The sequence below is a fragment of the Anabas testudineus genome, chromosome 9 (assembly GCF_900324465.2).
Source record: "Anabas testudineus chromosome 9, fAnaTes1.2, whole genome shotgun sequence".
Classification (NCBI taxonomy): Eukaryota; Metazoa; Chordata; class Actinopteri; order Anabantiformes; family Anabantidae; genus Anabas; species Anabas testudineus.
Window position 1 is genome coordinate 22,860,764 of NC_046618.1, and position 18,486 is coordinate 22,879,249.

At 37.9% G+C, this 18,486-nt stretch overlaps 1 protein-coding gene across 1 annotated transcript in view; it reads right to left on the reverse strand.

Moving 5' to 3' along the window:
• Nucleotides 1-18,486, reverse strand: part of fras1 (Fraser extracellular matrix complex subunit 1) — a 196,203-nt gene that overhangs the window by 50,357 nt on the left and 127,360 nt on the right. Inside the window, exons 26-28 of the mRNA XM_026342783.1 lie at nt 15,877-16,177; nt 12,275-12,359; nt 7,201-7,524 (exon numbers count right to left, since the gene is read on the reverse strand). Coding sequence (XP_026198568.1) covers nt 7,201-7,524; nt 12,275-12,359; nt 15,877-16,177 — 710 coding nt within the window. The remainder of the gene's footprint in view (nt 1-7,200; nt 7,525-12,274; nt 12,360-15,876; nt 16,178-18,486) is intronic.

Consider the following 18,486-nt stretch of genomic DNA (forward strand, 5'->3'; position numbering starts at 1 on the left):
TACTAAAGTGCAATTTTCCCTTTCATACCCTCCATCTGTGCAACAATTAATCCTGGACACTGTAATACTGACAAAACCGTTAAGTTAAATCAATTAAACTACATAAAGAAAATACATTTTCCTGGCACAGATACCAGGTGTTTAAATCCATCTGGCATCTTCAATGATCAAGAGTTATTTACATTAAAATGCTCTTTTAAACATTGTAAACTCAGTGATGTACTGAGCATTACTCAAACTGAAAAACCACATTTGAAATCCCCGTGGAGCAGAAGCAGGAGCAGGGTCGTCTTTGTTCTCAGGTGCTGCTTTCTGCCAGGTTCCCTTTGTGTTGTCACAGACTGCGTAGCTTGTTTTATTCCACACCTGTTGTAACCTCCGGTTTGTGAGTCCCGGGAGTGTGTCTGGGAAGCTTTGTCAATCAGCAGCAGTGTTATCACAGCACTAAGCCTGCACTCAGCTCCACCAATCAGAAGTAATGTATCACAAAAGAATCAATCCGGGGTTTCTCAGAGTAAGAAATGACTTTGGAACCAGACTTATTTTTGTGATGCTGTATTGATTGGTGACAGTAAATCAGTGTTTTGCTCGTCCTCCCTCCAAAGCAGAGAACAAAGAGCAGGGTCAGCTCCAGAGAGCACACAGAGCTGGTGGATGATTCAGTGTCGCTTGCGGACATTTCAGCTGGTAAGGTGTCAGGGAGGTTTTGAAACTAAACCTCTTATTCACTGTGTGACCCTGCTGTCTAAATAAAAACAGCTATGACATACTTTTGGAGCATCTATAAAATCAACCTGCTATTTATTCTGTAAACAAAAGCTCCACATTTTCTATCCAGATGGATTTAAAGGATATAAAGTCATGCAGCTGTCAAAAATAAACTGTTTATATTCACAGATATTTCTTGGGCAACTCATGAGAGAGTTTTCTTTTTTATAGTCGTGGTCCTCTGTTCGGTTCTTGTGTGTCTTTTCATCCAAAATGGTCACTTGCTAAGCACCAAATGTAGATTTTTCATTTTGCAAACTTCTTCCTATCAGAGTTTAACAAAACACACACACACACACACACACAGTATTGTAGAATGTGGTCTGTGAGTGAGGTGTTCAGGAACTGTTTTTTGAAAACATTACATAGGATTTCGAGTTATTTATATATTAAGAATTCTTCTTCTTAATTTTTTAAACTGCTGAACAACATATTAGAATAATCTTTTCAGTATACCTTATCTCAAAATACTGCGACACTGAATATGTGACACAAAAAGGCCATTCATTATTTTGGCTGGTAAATCTCCTTGGCTGACTCATTCTGCTGTGGAGGCTACTGCATGAACTAAATGCTGATGTTCTTCAAGAAGTGGTTCTGAAATCAAGTTCCAATTACACTCAGGAAGCAGCGATCCAGCAGCTTACTTCCAACATGGAAAATACCACAATCAAAAACATAAAATATACATAACAACATAAAACACTAGTTAACAAAAGTTGGTAAAAATCTATATTAAAAGGAATAAAAGCCTTTAGAAAAGATGTACAGTATACATGTGATAAACCACAATATTAAAGGAATAGTTTGGGTTGATTTTTCAAGTTTGTCTTAATATAAACTTGTACATTTAAATACAACAGTTCCTGCTTTAAACAGTATCCGTGGATCTTGTTGTAAATGAGGGATGTTGTGTACAGCAACTCTTGAAACTCATTTCAAGTGGATTTCAACAGTCCAGCTCAGCTCAAGTCAGTATCTTTCAAGGTTACTCTGTGTTTTAGACAAATGCTCCTTTGATCTCTTGTTCCCCTGATAGTAAATTGCCTCCCAGAAATATCTTCTACCAGTCACCAGCAGAAAATAACCCTCCACCGCAGCTCAGGGGAACAAAAGTAATCTAATATACACTCTAACTCAAAGATATCCACTTGATTTAGCTTAGCCTGAATGCTGAAGTTTCATGAGTCTTGGGTGGATTTTAAAGTAAATTTATATAACTTAAAACTTAATGGGTTTCTATAAAATTAGTGTTTTTGGTGGGAACTGCATTACTACAAAACAAAAAGGCTAAACGAGCTAACGACCAGCCAGCGATTTTATTTTTGGTGTGTCAATGATGTCTAATATACATATAAAGAGAGTCATTAACAAAGTTTACAGCCTGTAAACATTTGTCTTTTTATAAAGTGGTACATACATTTTTATAAAACATTGTGGTGTCAGCTTTAGATCAGTTCTTCGTAAAGTTTTTAGCTGAACACACAGAAACACAGAATCACACATATACACAGTTGACTATTTACTGTAGGAGATAATCAGTGGTAATAGATTACATGAGTGTGAGCAAGAGTGTGAGTATCAGAGTGTGTACATGTGTGATTGTCTGTGTTTGCTGATAACAACCTGCAGACCATCTGCAGCTCTTCAGCCTGCTGCTCAGATGATCCAAATCACACTATTACAGTGGAGCAGCAGCAGGCAAAGAATCACAGCCGAGCAGCGGATTGCCGAGGAGCAGAAAGTACATAAGTCAGCATGGCAGGCTTTTAACTCAGAGGACCACATCGTCAAGGAGAGATTATCAAACTCTCCGGATGAACACCAAGGTCTCTCAAGGACACTGACACACAGAAGCAAAACACACTACAAAATGAAAGAGGTCAGGGGGACCTTTTAGAATTTAGAGTTTGCCACTACTCCTGATTTCCCTAGACCTTTAACTCTTCGTCTTGGAGCTACACACCACCACCACCTTTTTTCTTTGCAAACACACAAATCTAATGAGATTTTTTTCAAGTGAGATCTGTGTTGCCACATTAAATAGACAGTCTAATCTCCTTCAGACAGCTGCAAAGAAAATGAAATGCTCATGCAAATTTCTCTGCTTTTTGACCTCTGGGGAAGCAAGAAAATGAATTTCCTTGATGCAATTTTAGATTGACAAGATACAAAGTGCAGAGGAAAACAGATGCGGGTGCACAGAAGACAAAGAAGGTGAATTAAGCAAACATCAGAGAAGAGGAGAGATACAAACTATTGATTAGAGACAGCAGTCAAGAATCACAATCTACTTAACTCACTGAATCCTTTGACTGACTGACTGTGGTCTGTGTGCCGTTGGTGCTAATACATGACAATATATTAGACAATATTAAACTGGATGTCTCCAAATTCATCAATCATCTTTGTGACTGTTTTACAAACCTCCAAATGCCCTTTTCTTAGAACAAGTGTTCAAATATAAGGTTTTTAGTTTTGGATCTAATGTGCAATCATTTAAGTGTACAGCAGAGACCAGCTGATACTGGACACTGGAACCTGACAACCCAAAGACTTACTGTAACATGAGCTAAAACATCCAAGTCCTAAGCTTGGACCTAGTATAAAAATGAGTGACAGTAACACAACGTTAGCAGGGAATCTATTCAAATGTGGAGTCACTTCAGTGTTTAACATTGACATGAAAGACTTTCACTTTGCCTATGCGTATTAAAAACTCACAACTTGAATTGAACTTCTCCAAAAAGACATCAGACACGACTCGAGACTTGCTATTACAGGATATTTGACTTTGACTTTCCCCCAGAAGGCAAGCATAGGCTATTAAAAGTAAAATAAATGTTTAATTTTATGCTGCATGCAGGAGAATGAGAGGCGCTGATGTGGCTGCTCACTAAATCCCAGCCCAACTCCCTCTGCTGATGCTGCTGCACGTCTCGCTAATAATGGGATGTTCCAAAAAGTCCTATTTTGAATTGCATGCAGTGGTATTGTTAAAGTCAACATGCATGGTAATATGTGGTCACACGCATTCAAGTGCAAGCTCACAAATCGTATTTTCACAATTATAGTTTTAAAATTCATTGACTACTTAAGACATATATTATATATATATATATAATTTTTCATGTCCTATTATTTGAATTGATAAGTGAAAGTTTAGAAAAGCAACCTCTACAACAATGGCTTTTTTGTTTGCTTTTTGTTTTTATGCTCAGCCAGAGTAGTTTGAGAACAAATATATGAAAAGTGAATAATCTGAGACCTTTGAACAGCTTTGAGCCTGCAGGCCTGAGACTGACTGTAAAATAGAGGTGATGCTCGACAGACGCCCTTTGGCTGCAATCCACAAAAACAGAAATAAATGACTTTGCAGAGATGGAGTTGCTGTCATCCATAAAACATCAGCTAGCAGCTGACCGGCATGGCCATGCTGTTGTAATGACAATGATACGGTCATGTCTAATATTTCCATAATTCCACCGGGGGTGGGGTGAACAGGACAAGTTAATGGACTTGTCAAACAGTAAGTCAAAGTCACAGAACGAAGACCGAATCCTTATCAGCAACACATTCTGAGTTAATTTCACTGAAACAAGCTGCTGCGGCATCTACAGTGACAAAGCATGTGGTCAAAATAAATAAGGGTGCATGTGACAGCTTAAAAACAACACATCACAGCAATCTAAAATGTTATCACAGACTTGAGATAACTGGATAACTGTCCAGCAACAATAAAGACAAGTGCTCAGCAGGAGAAGAAAACTCCAACCACTCGGCACCCCTGTTCAACTTGACAACAAAGCTGAGCTATTAGACTTCCAAAGCTGGATGACTGAAAAAAATATCTAATTCCCGTCCATTTTTGCTGGAGAAAAGAAGAGCCTGAGGGTCTTGCAGGGGCTCATAGTGTTCTCGCTGAGACAGTAATTGAAAGCCAAGGGTCCTGCTTTCTATTCAGGCGAGCTGCGGCTCAGCTCAGGGCTCAGGCTCAGTCAAGAGAAGTCCATCCATCAGAGGGTCATTACGGGCCTGATTAGTCTCCTGCTTTAGAGCTCAGTAATCCAACTTTCATGAAGCTTATTGTCCATGACACAGCCTGGCATTGACAGCTGCTGCCTGGATGGTGGGCCTAGAAGAACAGAGAGTGCCACAGAGTGCCGCACTCAGAAAACCAAGGATTCATTGGAGTGAGTTTGTTAAAATTCAGTCAGTCAATAATAATCCTTCAGGGTTTTATTTTTGAGCTTTGTGAGAAAAGTCAAGGTTCATGAAGTCTTTATGTGAAGGAGTGGGTGGACGTTTGTAGCTTATTCGTGTGCACTTTTAAAAGTAGCTTCCTCTGGTGGACGCCTGGAGTGTTGAAGTTACATTATACAGTTTGGGACATCAGCAGCTCCACACTGACAGTGGGAGGTTTGAACTTCAGTTTGAACTTGAAAATCCAGAGATCCTATGAGGTAACATAAGTACACTGCACACAGCTTGTTCCTGTTTACCACCACAACAATTCTGTGATGCTATGTATTGGAGAGAAGGGTCACAGAAGAGAAGGTGCACTGCTGCTGCTTTTTTATTCCTTTAAGTGTGCAAGTTGCTGGTTGAAACACCTAAATGCAGCCACTTTTTGTGTAATAATCTAAGAATATATAATAGAATAATTATACTGTGATTTCTCTTTTAACTGCACCTCTTCTGTCATTGCTGGTAGTCCTCGTGCATTTCTTACTTCATACTCTACTTTCTACCTACCTTATGCTGATCAAACTCGATTCAAAAAGTGGGAAGCATGGACAACGACACTGCTGGGACTCATCCAAGAGCCCTTGACACAAATAAAGGGTATTCTCTCAGCTTTCCATCATGTTGTCCATCCTGCTCTGTGTAGTGTACGACAGAATGCAGCATCAGGACATTTTAAATGGATTCTGGTGTGAGTGGGATGATATTGATTTACAGAAGGGGAAAAGGCTGAGAAATTGAGCCTGAAGCGCTCCATCTGCACGCAGCCAGAGACACAGAGCTGCCCTCCAAAACCAAACAGTAAAAGTTTCCTATCTGCCAGAAAAGTAAGACTGACATGCAATGTGGTGGGATTCGGTTAGTATGAGTTAAAGCTTTTAAACCCAATTAGGTCAGATACAGAGTGTGTGTATCTAATTTGTGAGAGTGGACTATAAACTGTGAAATAACTCAGACAAGTTAAAAAACGTAATAACCCAAATCAAAAACCACTTATTTTGAGTTTGACTATGATTTGAAGGTACAAACACCAAAATAATCTTACATAATTAATTAGTAGTACTATAAATAGAATTTGTGGATACAAAAATGTTTAGGCTATAATACTTTAGCAGGTCAGAGAGTAAATGATGTAACTCAGCTGTAAACCAAGATAAAAAAAAACCATAGATAAAAAAAATATTTTATGAAATCCACTATTATCCACTTCTTACAACTTTGAACATAAATCATTTCTTTCAAAATTCACTTTCCAGCTGAGACAGAGACTGACTCACCTTGAATCTGCCCCCTCTGACCCTGAATGTGAAGTGCATTTATTAAACATTTCACCACCTACAGTAGAACTATGTATCTTATAACACATGAGGGTTGGTATTTATTATATTTTAAACTGACTGTACATAAGAAAGGTTTTCACTTGGTTTTAATGCTTTTAATGCTACTTGCTGCTACAGGACAGGACAGAACGTGTTTCTACACTGTGATTTACCAGTATCCCTAAAAAGGTTTTTACAATTCTTTGTAAAAACATTGCTTTTTGTTTATTGCCCAATTTTAACCTGTTGCTAATTCACCAGAAACTGAAACTGCTTCATAAAAAAAAAAAGTCTCATTTGTCTAAAAACCTTTCTTTTCTATGCTTTGCTTGCATCATTTCTGTCTTGCGTTCTAGATGTGATGGACTAAAACATCACGATGAATCACAAGTGCAGGAATAAGGAGACATTTAAGACAATGAGATCCACCATTTGCACTGATCCACTGCAGGAGTTTTGTCTCAGCCGGGATGCTTGAAATGTGCCAGCAAGAAGCAGAAAGAATGTAATTTAACTTACCTATTTTTGTTAATTTAAAAAGTATATTTGTGATTTTTTTATTCAAACTTTGTGAATTTATAATAACTAGAGCCTATATTTTATTTATCCCTTTTGGACAAATTCTTGTAGACAGGCACCTGCATTCACAGGACTGAGGGTTCAGTGTTCAGTGTCTTGTCCAGGGACATGGGAGTCGAACCACCAACCGACCAGCCATACCATATGAACTCAACTAATTTTAATATTAATGCAGGCTGGAGTCAGGATCTGTGTATGAATGCATACTTTTATAGCTGCTTACTTGGGAAACTATTAATCATGAGCCCCAAAGCATTAATCTCCCATCATCCTCCTCTGTTCATCCTACCTTTTGATTGATGTGGACTTGGAGCAGAATGTTCCTGTAGCTGTGGCCATCATTGACCTGCAGCACTGCGCTGTCCTCCATCCCCTCTGAGCCATCATGGATATACTGGATCTGTTCCCGTGACAGCTCCTCCAGCTTGAATCGGCTTAGGGCCCGGTCACTATGGAGACGGGTCAGCCGGCCATGGCGGGGAGGTTCAAGGACCATGACCAGGACATCGGCTGAGTTGTCGAGGTCGTCAACCTGCAGGACCGACTTGGTGATGGTTGCCAAGGCGCCACTGCCCTCCACATGTAAAACACTGAGACTCACAACCTTTGGAGGCTGGAAAAGATTCAAAGAAAAACAAAGACAGGCTGTGAAGAAAAATATGCTTTGATTATAATCCGACAGATCCGACAAAGACAGAGAGATTCTTACAACCTTGTTTTGAAAGCAAAGTTTCAGTTTTAAAAATTTCATTAACTTTTAAAAGGATAGATGAGAGCACAGCATGAAGACATAGCAATTATTCCCAAAGACTCCCAAATTGTAAGATAATGAATTTTCTCCCAGGGGGTCAAGGAGTGGGGGGTCGTGGATTCCTGCTGCTGAGAGAGATGAAGAAGATGAAGGTAAGGGGGAGGTTAAGGAGGGGGCCTCATTAAGCTGCACTCAGCCATACCTGAGAACACAGAAAAGCTTAATCTCACTCACAAAGTCATTTTAGGTGAACAGGTGATAGTGAGAGACCTCCTGTTGTGAGCAATCGTATGGCTTTAACTGGATCTCACTGTCTACCTGCCTTTCTCTGTGTTTGTACCTCTATTCTTAAAAAAAAAAAAAAAAGAATAAGACGTGCATATTCCTGGAAAATGCTGCAATTCCAGATTAAATTATTTTTTCCATGATATTAAAATCTTTTTAGTGATATTTAGCATTTACTAGTTTTAGTACCAAGCCCATTGGGAATCACTACAAAATCTGAAGGTATATGTAGATGAGTTTCTTATTCTTTGTCCCAATATACAGTACAGTTTGGGACGTTATATAAACAGATACATGTTAACTATGTCCAGTCATTATTCAAACGGTTCCTATTGGTAGTGTGCAGGCAAATTTGTTTGAGTTTTAAGGATTTTTCACTGACTAGAGTTTTACAATGAGTCAGTTAAAAATCCCCATGAGAATAGAAACAGTGCATTTCATATTCTCTGTGAATATTTGAATATCTGCCACAGAAAACAACAAAGCAAGAGAAAAGTTAAAGGCTAAAGGCCAAATATTAAAAAACAGCACTGATGCACTTTTTTAGTATGAATCCACACCAAAACATTTCTAGCAGCACAGCTTGGCAGGAGTGGAGGCACAGGTAGAGATCCATGGGCTGTCCCAAGGGGGATGCTGCTCTGCTATTGCCCTAAATCAAACCATTTGTCAGGTGCAGTGCTCCAAGACGCTCAGCCTGACGCAGGGCTTAGGTCCAATTTGTTGTCCTCGTCTGTTGCTGGCTGAGCTCCAGCTCTCTTACAGCAGCAGCTTAAACAAAGGAGGATGCATGAAACAAGTTGGCGACTGAGAGAACGATGACTTGCAGAAAGTCATACATGCCCCTTCCCTTTGTGTGTCTTTACACCAAAGTGACCTCTAGCTGAAACAGCTGGACACAGAGTTGGAACAAAGCTCAGAAACAGGAGGAGCATTTTGTTATCCGCCGTCCCCTGCCCTTTGTGTTCTGTTGGCGGCAGTTTGTGGAAAAAAGTTTTAGGAATAATCTTCAAGAGACAGGCGACTGGGCCCTCAGGCAACCACCTAAATCCTGTGTCGTCAGTGCTTCAAGCGGTAGGAGAAAAACAAAAGGTTTTGCATTGGTAGGGCCTGAAAGTGGGTGAGAGCTGCTTTTGAATCGTGCGAAGACATGCTAGTTCACTAAAGGAAACTAGCAAATCTCCCCCTGAGGCACACAAAACAAATACAAACATAGGCACACTCAGGTAGGAGGGCTAACCTTTTATCCACACTTCATGGGTGAGTGAGAGGTGAGGCAGATATTTGGGGAGAGCTGTCGTCACCTATGGGGCCCTTGGGACTCTGCAGCACTTCAAGATGGAAAAAGCTTTTTGTGCTGCTTCCTCTGTTTTTTTTTTCCAGTTTGCTCTTTATTTTGTTGTTTTCCCTGCTGAGTTTGTGCTTGTTCGTATTCAGACACATGATGTGCAGAGTGAAAATGTTGCTCAAGTCAATGTCAGCCCCACACCTGCCTGATAGTCTCTGGGTTTAAAAAGGGCCTTTCATATGCAGCTGTTAGCTGTCACAACACAAGCTGCTGCATCTTTTTCATATAGTTCAACGACCATGGTTTACTTACAGACACCATTTTGAACTTCATTGACAACGAAAGTATAGACTGAAAGCTATAGAAAGAGTATTTCACAGAGCTGCCACAGACAGACTACCTGAGCAAAGTAAAGTTTGGCACTGTAACATCAAAACGCAGGCTCCATAAACTACTATGTGTTTTGCATGTGTGAGACCACCTTGGTAGGGATGCTATCAGCAGGTAGCAGCTGCTCATTTAAGAAGAGGGGATCTGCAGCTCACATCTCTCATTCCTGAGGCTATTACAATCTATGTTGGCTGCTCAGAATCTGACGTGGATTGCAATCAACATTTTTTTCCAGCTTTTAGTTACACAGCAAGGGCGTTGTAAGCATAAGCATTCTTTTTCTCCATGTCACCAAGCTTAGTATGTTATATTTAGGACCAATGTATAATACAATGTTCATGTCCACTCTGGCAGGTAAAAGCTGCACAGTATGTGTGCGGTCATATTAACTTAGATGTATCTGAGGTTTTTCCTGTCTCCCTACATGAAGTTTTTTGTACTTGTGATAATGTGCTTGCTGTCCACACATCTTTCATAGCAAGGCTAAAAAACCTTAACATCTTCTGAAACATGCCTGGTTCTCGTAATACAAATGTACAAATAATGAAAATATCTCTGTTTTCAAAGAAAAGGCGAGATGACTTTCTGGGAATCTTTCTTTGTAACACTAGTGTAAACAATGAGAACACTAGTTACATCAATGTTTGTGATGCTCTTTGATGTAGTATTAAACGAGCAATTACATGAGACTGTGGTCGTGCCTTCTTCTTTGTGACATATTTGTGGCTGCATTTCTTTGTAGTAAAGAGCTTAAAAATAACATCATAGTGAGCTAAAGGCTTGTTTTCAGCAATGTCCGTCATTAGAATGGAGTTTGAAATGATAGCGATACAGCCATCCAAAGAAATGACAAGAGCAATATCTTGTCTTGGAAAAACTAAGGTTTTTTTTTTTTTTAGGTTGGTTATCTTAATAATTAAGTTTAGGCATTCTTTATATGAAAAACAGCTGCATTTAATGTGCCAATAATAATATTTTGTGCCAAAACACATCCTCATACTGTAGCTTCAATCACCATCTGCATCTGCCCCGTGTCTGCAACACTAATTTATTTACGGTCATATTTAATAAAGCAATCATGATTGCCCATAAAGAAGGTTTTATAATGACAGGAATGTAGAAAGAACTTACTGTTTTCCATGTTAACTAAACACAGACAAAGATCTGGAACAAAACAACTGTTTAATTTGGTCTTCTTAAGGAGCCCCCTCAGATGTGCATTGACTCAATACATTTTTCTCTTTTTTATTTCAGATAGTTCATCAGTTTTAATTTTGTTTAATTCTAAAACCTGCAGGAAATATGCCTTTAAATATGAAATGCTGCGTAGTGACATATTTAGGTGATTTATTTTTTTCTAACAGAAGACAAATGAGACATTTTCCATCCAGGTAATTGGATTATCACTAAAATTTGTTGCACACATTTTCAGTTCTGCTGCTCTTTATCAACCGTCTGTCTCATCAGAAATGTAGTGTCTCTGTTCTGCTACCTCACAAACAGAGCAGAATTACACAGCTGTCACACTAACCAAACATCAACAAATCTCAAAGAGAGAGCCCTTTATCTCTTGTTGCTCATTATTCTCACTTTTTGTGCCAAAATCAGAGGTCAGCTCGACACCCATCACAGCCCGCTGTTAGGCTGATGTCAGCCAATCACAGCCCTGGCGTCACGCCATGGGGACATTCTCAAAGTGGGGAGGAATGCAGATCAGCTGGGATGATGCAGCAAAATGAAAAACAGCTACACTCTAAAACAAGAGCTGTGAGGTGCCTTCTACCCACAGCAATTATAAAGCAACTGTATCTCATATAACATTTTTAATTGTTTTTGCATATGTCTAATTTAATTTGGGCTGTCGGTTATGCAGCTATTGGCGGACGTATAGAATCTCAGCTGACTGTCGTAAAAAAATAGGCAGGTGGTACATAACCTGTCTGTCATCCTGTTTTGATTCCTTACTTAGCCTCTAATTTATCATACTGTATTTAGCTACATAATGTGATCATAGGTTGCAAGCCAAGTGTGTAACTAGCTGTCTAAATATGGCACCAATCATCACCTATTGAGTAGATATGTGCTCTTTGAATGTATTTTACAGTAACGTGATGTGAATATGTGCCCATGGCCTTTCTGTGATCACAGATCCTCTATAAGCCAAAAGAAAGTGGAGAGCAAAACTGAAATGAGATTTTTCTTAGTCTAAGGGCCATGGGCAAATATTCATAGTCTTTTCAGCCTACTGCTAAAATTGTATAAATTATTAAAGCACAGAAAGAGAAATTCTGAAAGTGAATCTCTTTCCTTCTACCACTTTTTGTTGAAGTGTACTTTGGCTGTGCAGTGTACTAGCTAAAGGGGAATGATTGTAAAAAACAAGAATCAATGCCCTTGCAGTCTGCACGTCTAAAGGACAAGGTTATTAAAAACAAAAGAATCAAATGTTATTCATTTTCTTCACTGTTTACCATTGCAGTTAATTTTTCACTTGTTCTTATTGGACAAACCTTTTACCACAAGGACACAAGTATCAACTTAATATTTAACCTCAAAGTGCAGACCAAGGCAGACTAAGTGTTCGCTTCCACCATCAACTATGATGCAACAGTTTACAGTCAAAAGAAAGTGTATGTTTTTGTACATTACCTGCATTGACACAGCTTGAACTTGCACCGTTTCTGGTTGAGAAAACAGCTGGGGATCAGCAGCCCTCAAGGTGAACTTACCAGTCCTACAAACAGAAAAAAGGAAGACAGAGGTTAGAGTTACTTCTCTCTCACTTTCCTGTGCCCTCTTTGATTGAATATGAGCAGTTTAACAGCCTTTAGTTAGCCCTGGGGTTTCAGGGAAAATGAGGCCTGTGAGGCCAACATAGAGTGTAGTGATTAGACCTAATCACCTTTGTGCTGTCTAGGGCTGTGGAGGACAGTAGCAATACATGCAACAGCACACCTGCTCATACACTCATCACCAATATCTATCACTGTGCCGCTTCAGCATAATCTTATTACCCACAACTCTCTGGGGCTGGGGCTGGGACTCTGCCAACTGAGGCTGAAGATTAAAATGACTAAGCAGCTTGTTGATTTAGTGATGACAGTAGGGAAAATATAGTTACAAACTGAACCATAGCTGTTTTTTTAATTATTATTTAATACGGTAGCATTTTTAAAACTCTAAACTTAACTTTTGTTCATTTTAAAAGACTAAAATAAATCTGTAAACAAATGAGAAATCTGAAAATACACCTTTCAAAATAAGAATGGTTTTCCCTTAAAACTTGATGCTTCCTTTGAGAAAGATAAGGTTGTCATAAATGTTAAACTATTATTAAGTGGATATACTGATGAAATTTGCAAATAAGTTAACATTGAACATTTCAGAAAAAGTTAGCAGACAATGTTTTTCTTTTTCACAAAAATGTTAGTTAATATTATAGTTATATTTACAGTTTAATATGTATTTGTTTCTTACTATAGCTATGATATCTTTTTATGGTTGTTTAGAAAGTCACATCACTTGGTTGAGTTTAGGGAAAGACTGTGGCTTGGTTTAATATAACAAATAATGTAAAAGTGACTATACATTAGATGCTGTCTAATTTACTAATTAACCATGCTTTTCCTCCAACAATAACTAGAGTAGTTTTCTATCCTAACCCTAACCACACACAAACTCTGAAATGTGAAGGGAAAAAAAAGTTTCATTGGAACATAATCCACCCATAGATTGTGTTTTTTTAAACTACATCACAGTGAATAAAATATATACCATATATATAAAAATATCTAATGTTAAAAAATATATATAAAATGTCACATAAATACATAATTTATATATTTAAAATATACATATATATATATATATATATATATATATATATATATATATATATACATATATATATATATAAAATATCTTCACATTCATGCAGTCACCTCTGAAAGTATTGAAACGACGAGGCTAATTTATTTGTTTTGCTGTGCACTGAAGACACTGAGCTTAATTTTTTCAAAAATGATAATTACAGTGAAGAATTTCAGCTTTTATTTGATGCAATAAGTAAGAGATAAAACCATAATGAATGCAGACATTTCTTTACATGACACAAAGGCTCAGTGAATGGTTTGATTATGAAAACGATGTAAATCACTTGCTACAACCATCACAGTCACCAAATCCAGATGGGAGGCTATGAAGCAACATGTTATTTATATTATATTATGTTCCTCACCAACATCAAAACATCAAGGGAAAAACAGTAAAACTGATGACAGACTTGAGTAATGGTGTTAAGATTATCTTGTTTCATTTTTTCAACATCTGGCAAAAATAAATCATTAACTCAAGATTCAAGATTCAAAAAACTTTATTAATCCCAGAGGGAAATTGTTTTCCTGAATGTCTTCATTGTGGTCATTGCAATTAGATTCAGTTAGTTGTTTGTTTTCTGAGATCTCCTAACCAGCCAATAGGCATTAAATGCCTTCTTTTCATTCCTTTTCATTGCCTGTGCTCTTGAGCAAGGCAGTATCTCTGCCCACAATTAGTCCACATGTATTTCTTTAAACTTTCCTTCATGGCACATACTTCCAGTGCTTCTCAAATGATAAAACAAATTTTCAACTACATGTGCTGGCAACAAAAGTGAGATTTGCCCCAGCTTTATCGCACTTGCTATGGTTAAATAATTGCGGCCCATTAAAGATGTATTGGGCAGCTTATAAAAGTAACATGAAGGGATATTTCTGAAGGGAAAGTGACATAGTAACTAAATCTCATTTTATGTACAGGTTATAAATGTGCCTATTACATTTGTTGTATTCAATATAGAAGAAAAATGGATTTTAAAATGCAGCCTCGAGATGAAAGTGGAAAAACTTTGAGCTGTGTGGATGTGTGTATATAAACACTTCCTAATGGTAAAATATTACCCTCCAGATATACAGTGCAATACAATCTGTGTCTTGGCATGTGTCATGTTCAGAGGTAGTAGTATATGAAATGCCTTTATCATTTATTCCCCACCACATTTCACTACTATCCTTTTTTCTGCTCTTTCCACAGCAGCTTGTTGTGTGCTAAGCGAAGGCTTTTTTCTTAAGTGCATTTGTACACAACCTGTTTGTTTATTTTTGTTTGCGGTACTCTTTCTGTACTCATTATCCACCACTCTACGTAATTTGAAAAATATGGATGTAATATGCAGATTTAATCTTATTTGAGATTTTACATTTTACACACTTCATTAATATAATGGGTCAAAACTGAGTCGAAATTGATTAATGTCCTAAATATGTCTATTTTGATCGGCTGAACAAACGGCATAGAGTCACACAGTCGCAGGGAAAAAAACACAGCATAACAGCTGCACTGAGGAAATCTGGCTCGTGGTGGAGCTTTAAAGAGGCTGCATCCAGTTTGTCTATACATATTAGCAATCTCTTTGATCCCTGGCCCTGGAGTGCACTATGGGTAATCAGACAGGGGTCAAATAAGGCAGAAATGAACAGGCAAAACATGCATTTTTCCCCACATCAACTAAAACGGTTTATGTGTAGCTTAATGAAAATGAACTTTCTAATCAGGACGCACAAATCAAAGAGGCGATAGATAAGCAGCTCAGACCATAATAACAGCAGCAGAAAATAAAATGTCAGGATATTCACGACTGAAGAGGAGGGAGGCAAAGTGTTTAATGTCACCTTAACATAGTCCAATATTAATAGAGCTGCTCAAGGTGGAAAAGCTATAACTTTGGCAACAGATAGAGAAATGTATTTGACAATCAGGTTAATTTTAAGCACTGAGTCTAACCTGGAAAATGTGTAAAACACCTCTGCACTGACAAGATAATGAAAGAAGGCAAAATAAATTCTACTGACTTAAAGAATCTATGTCAAACAGCAGGAAAGCTGGCGATATAAGCCCTTACTAGAAACTGTGAGAACCTGTTGCATTTCCTGCGGTTGATTCTGTTTTAAGTTCATTTAATTAGTGATTTCCTGACTTTCCAGAACAACAGCCACACTACTAAGATGTCTTTCCAGTTTATTTCCTATTCATTGGATCTCTCTGCCTGTTAGATAACATTTATCACTATGAATAGAGTGTAAAACTGTGGTCTACCACTGAGGTTTTTGGTTGGTTGACTTCATTCAACACCAAATATGATCACAGATTTTTTTTGACAAAGTATCTTGTGGTTCTGGGTGGATTTCTTTCTCCTTCCAAACAGATCCACTAACCTGGCTTTGTCTTTTTTATGTGTGAACCGGACCCGGCCAGATTTCAGCTCTGCCCAGGTGAAGGAGTCGTCCCTGGTCAGTTCTCGGCCTGACTGCTCTTGCCCTTCCATCTCTTCTCCTTCCTGTGCTTTGAACAAAACCAGCCGTCCATTACTTGGGTCCTGAATTAGTTGGAAGATCAGCCGCTCAGAAGGACTGTCAAGGTCCTTAACATGGAGCAGGGTAGGGGGCAGCGGGGCAAAACCACCAACTGGAACCAGCAGGGAACCATTGACGTGGAGAACAGGGGGGTGGGTATTCACTGAAAGGAGGAAAGAGGACAAAAATAAAGATGATTTGGTTCAATGATCAAAAATAGACAAAGTCCAGGAGAAAATAGCAGATACAAAAAGTCATAAACAAGAGTAAAGCAAATGATGTTATAAATACTAGAGTGTTATAACCTCACAACAAACAAAACTGATACGAAAAAAACTACCAGCGACTAAATTACAGTGTAGTCGCTTTTTTTTTTTTCAAAAAAGTTGTACTAAACTAAAATTTGGGACATGATGTGTAATTATTTTGGTTATTTTACTAAAGTAAAACAATAAATATATGAGGACATAAAATATATTTTCTGAAAGATCTATAATCTTTTCTCACACAATAAAAGAAAACACTTTCTATAATTAATTTGTATTTAATTTGTAATCATGTGCAGCGAAATTAAAAGAAAACAAAAAAACACTTTTATAACACGGTGAACAACATAAAGTCTCTAATAACTCTAATTAATACATTTTAATACTTTAAAACCTTTAGCTTTATCTGAATAAAATTACAGCTGGATTAGTCTGTAAGTGGGTGGAGAAGAGAGAGGAGGAGGTTATTAAATAAAAACAGTGTGTGTGTGGGAGAAATGCCTGGTGAAATACGAGCGAGACATCTCGGTCTTGCCATGGCATTTTAGAAGTTGGCTTTAATTGGGCCTGACTTTGTTAGGGAACTTTTTAAAGATCAGCCATTTTGAGAGGCCACACTGTAATCTCATTATATCTCTTCTAATGATGCCAATAGGCACTTTAAAATCTAAAACTTTCAGCCATATAATTAAACTCACAAATGAGAGTAAGTGTATAATTTCTCAACTTTTTTTTCTAGTCTGGCAAAAAAGAGAAGGAATAAACCAAACAAAAACAAAAAACAAAAACAAAACAAAAAAACAACAAAGCAATTTCATTCTAGGCAATTTCCCTTGATTAACTCGTGGATTAGCTGAAGCCTAGAGGCTGAAAATGTTCATTATTTCACAAGAAGAAAGCATTTATCACAAAGGGAGCATGATGATAATAGATCTCTTTATTAGAAATACGCTTTGTCACATTTTATAAATCATCTCACAACCACAGTGTGCTCCAAAAAGGCCCAGGGTGGCTCTGCAGGCAGGTTAACAGCCACTGTTTGAACATTATAGCCAAAAACAGAAAGTACAAGACTCATCTAATGACCTGACTCTGCAGACTACGCTGTTCTAAGTGTAATTCAGGAGAACCAATTAGTACCTTACTAACAAGAAACTCCAAATGTCAGACAGTTAGCACTTTGCTCTTCCACATTACTAAGAGCTAAAAAGAATGAAAAACCAAAAAAGTATAATTACTCTTTTACAACTGCAAAGGCTCCCTATAATGGTCAATGTTATTGCATTTTTCTTATGTAAATCTTTTATAACTTTCTGCTCTGACCTACCAGTTTAATGTGAAGGGGGACATGTGCAGTAATGGGTGCAGCACTGTGCAAACTGGAGAGTTTGAGGAAGAAAGTAGCCAGAAACAAAACATTAAATGAATGCTGATGATCATATAAAAAATGTTGTTCTGTGTCTGTTGAGCTCTTTGCTTTTTAAACAGCTGTTATTTTATGAGCCTCGAGGAGATAGACTGAAGGTTAATAAGACTCACACTCTCCTATACACAACTTGTGTATGTTGCATGTTTCTACCTAGCTTTTGGGTTGGCACAATAGGTTTTTGAGAACAAATGGAGACTACAGAAACAGTCCAGTGGTCAAACATGAAAAACCTGCAAATTATTAGAGTGACAGATGTCGAATACAGCTCTCCCATGGCTGCTGCCTTTTATGTGATTGACAAGCCATTAATTAGTCTGTCAGACTTGAGAGAACAGTGACTATCAGAGCTTAGTGTAGTATTAACCTGTGCAATTCCGTCATAAAAGAAAGGTTTCCATTAGGCTAAATTTGTCAGTACAAAAACACCCTCTCATGAGTTAGAAAACAAAACAGGATATTTGTATGCAGTGTGAGCTGCAGCCAGTAATCAAAACAAACAGCTTTAGCTGGTTCAATTATTGACACTAAGCAAGTCTTAGCATTAGGTGACTTGTCCTACATAATTTAGTGTAATAGCAAAAACTGTATATTTATTGATGTTACATTAATAAGACTACAAGCTCTAGCTTTGTATGGACATTAATATTTAATAGCTTAAACTTGACTAATTCAAACACTCAGGCTCTGGGGGTTTTCTTTTAGCTAATCCACTCTACAGTATGTTTTGGCCAACAAGCTTGTTGCCTAGCAATCCCCTATGTGGATTTGTGTTTATGT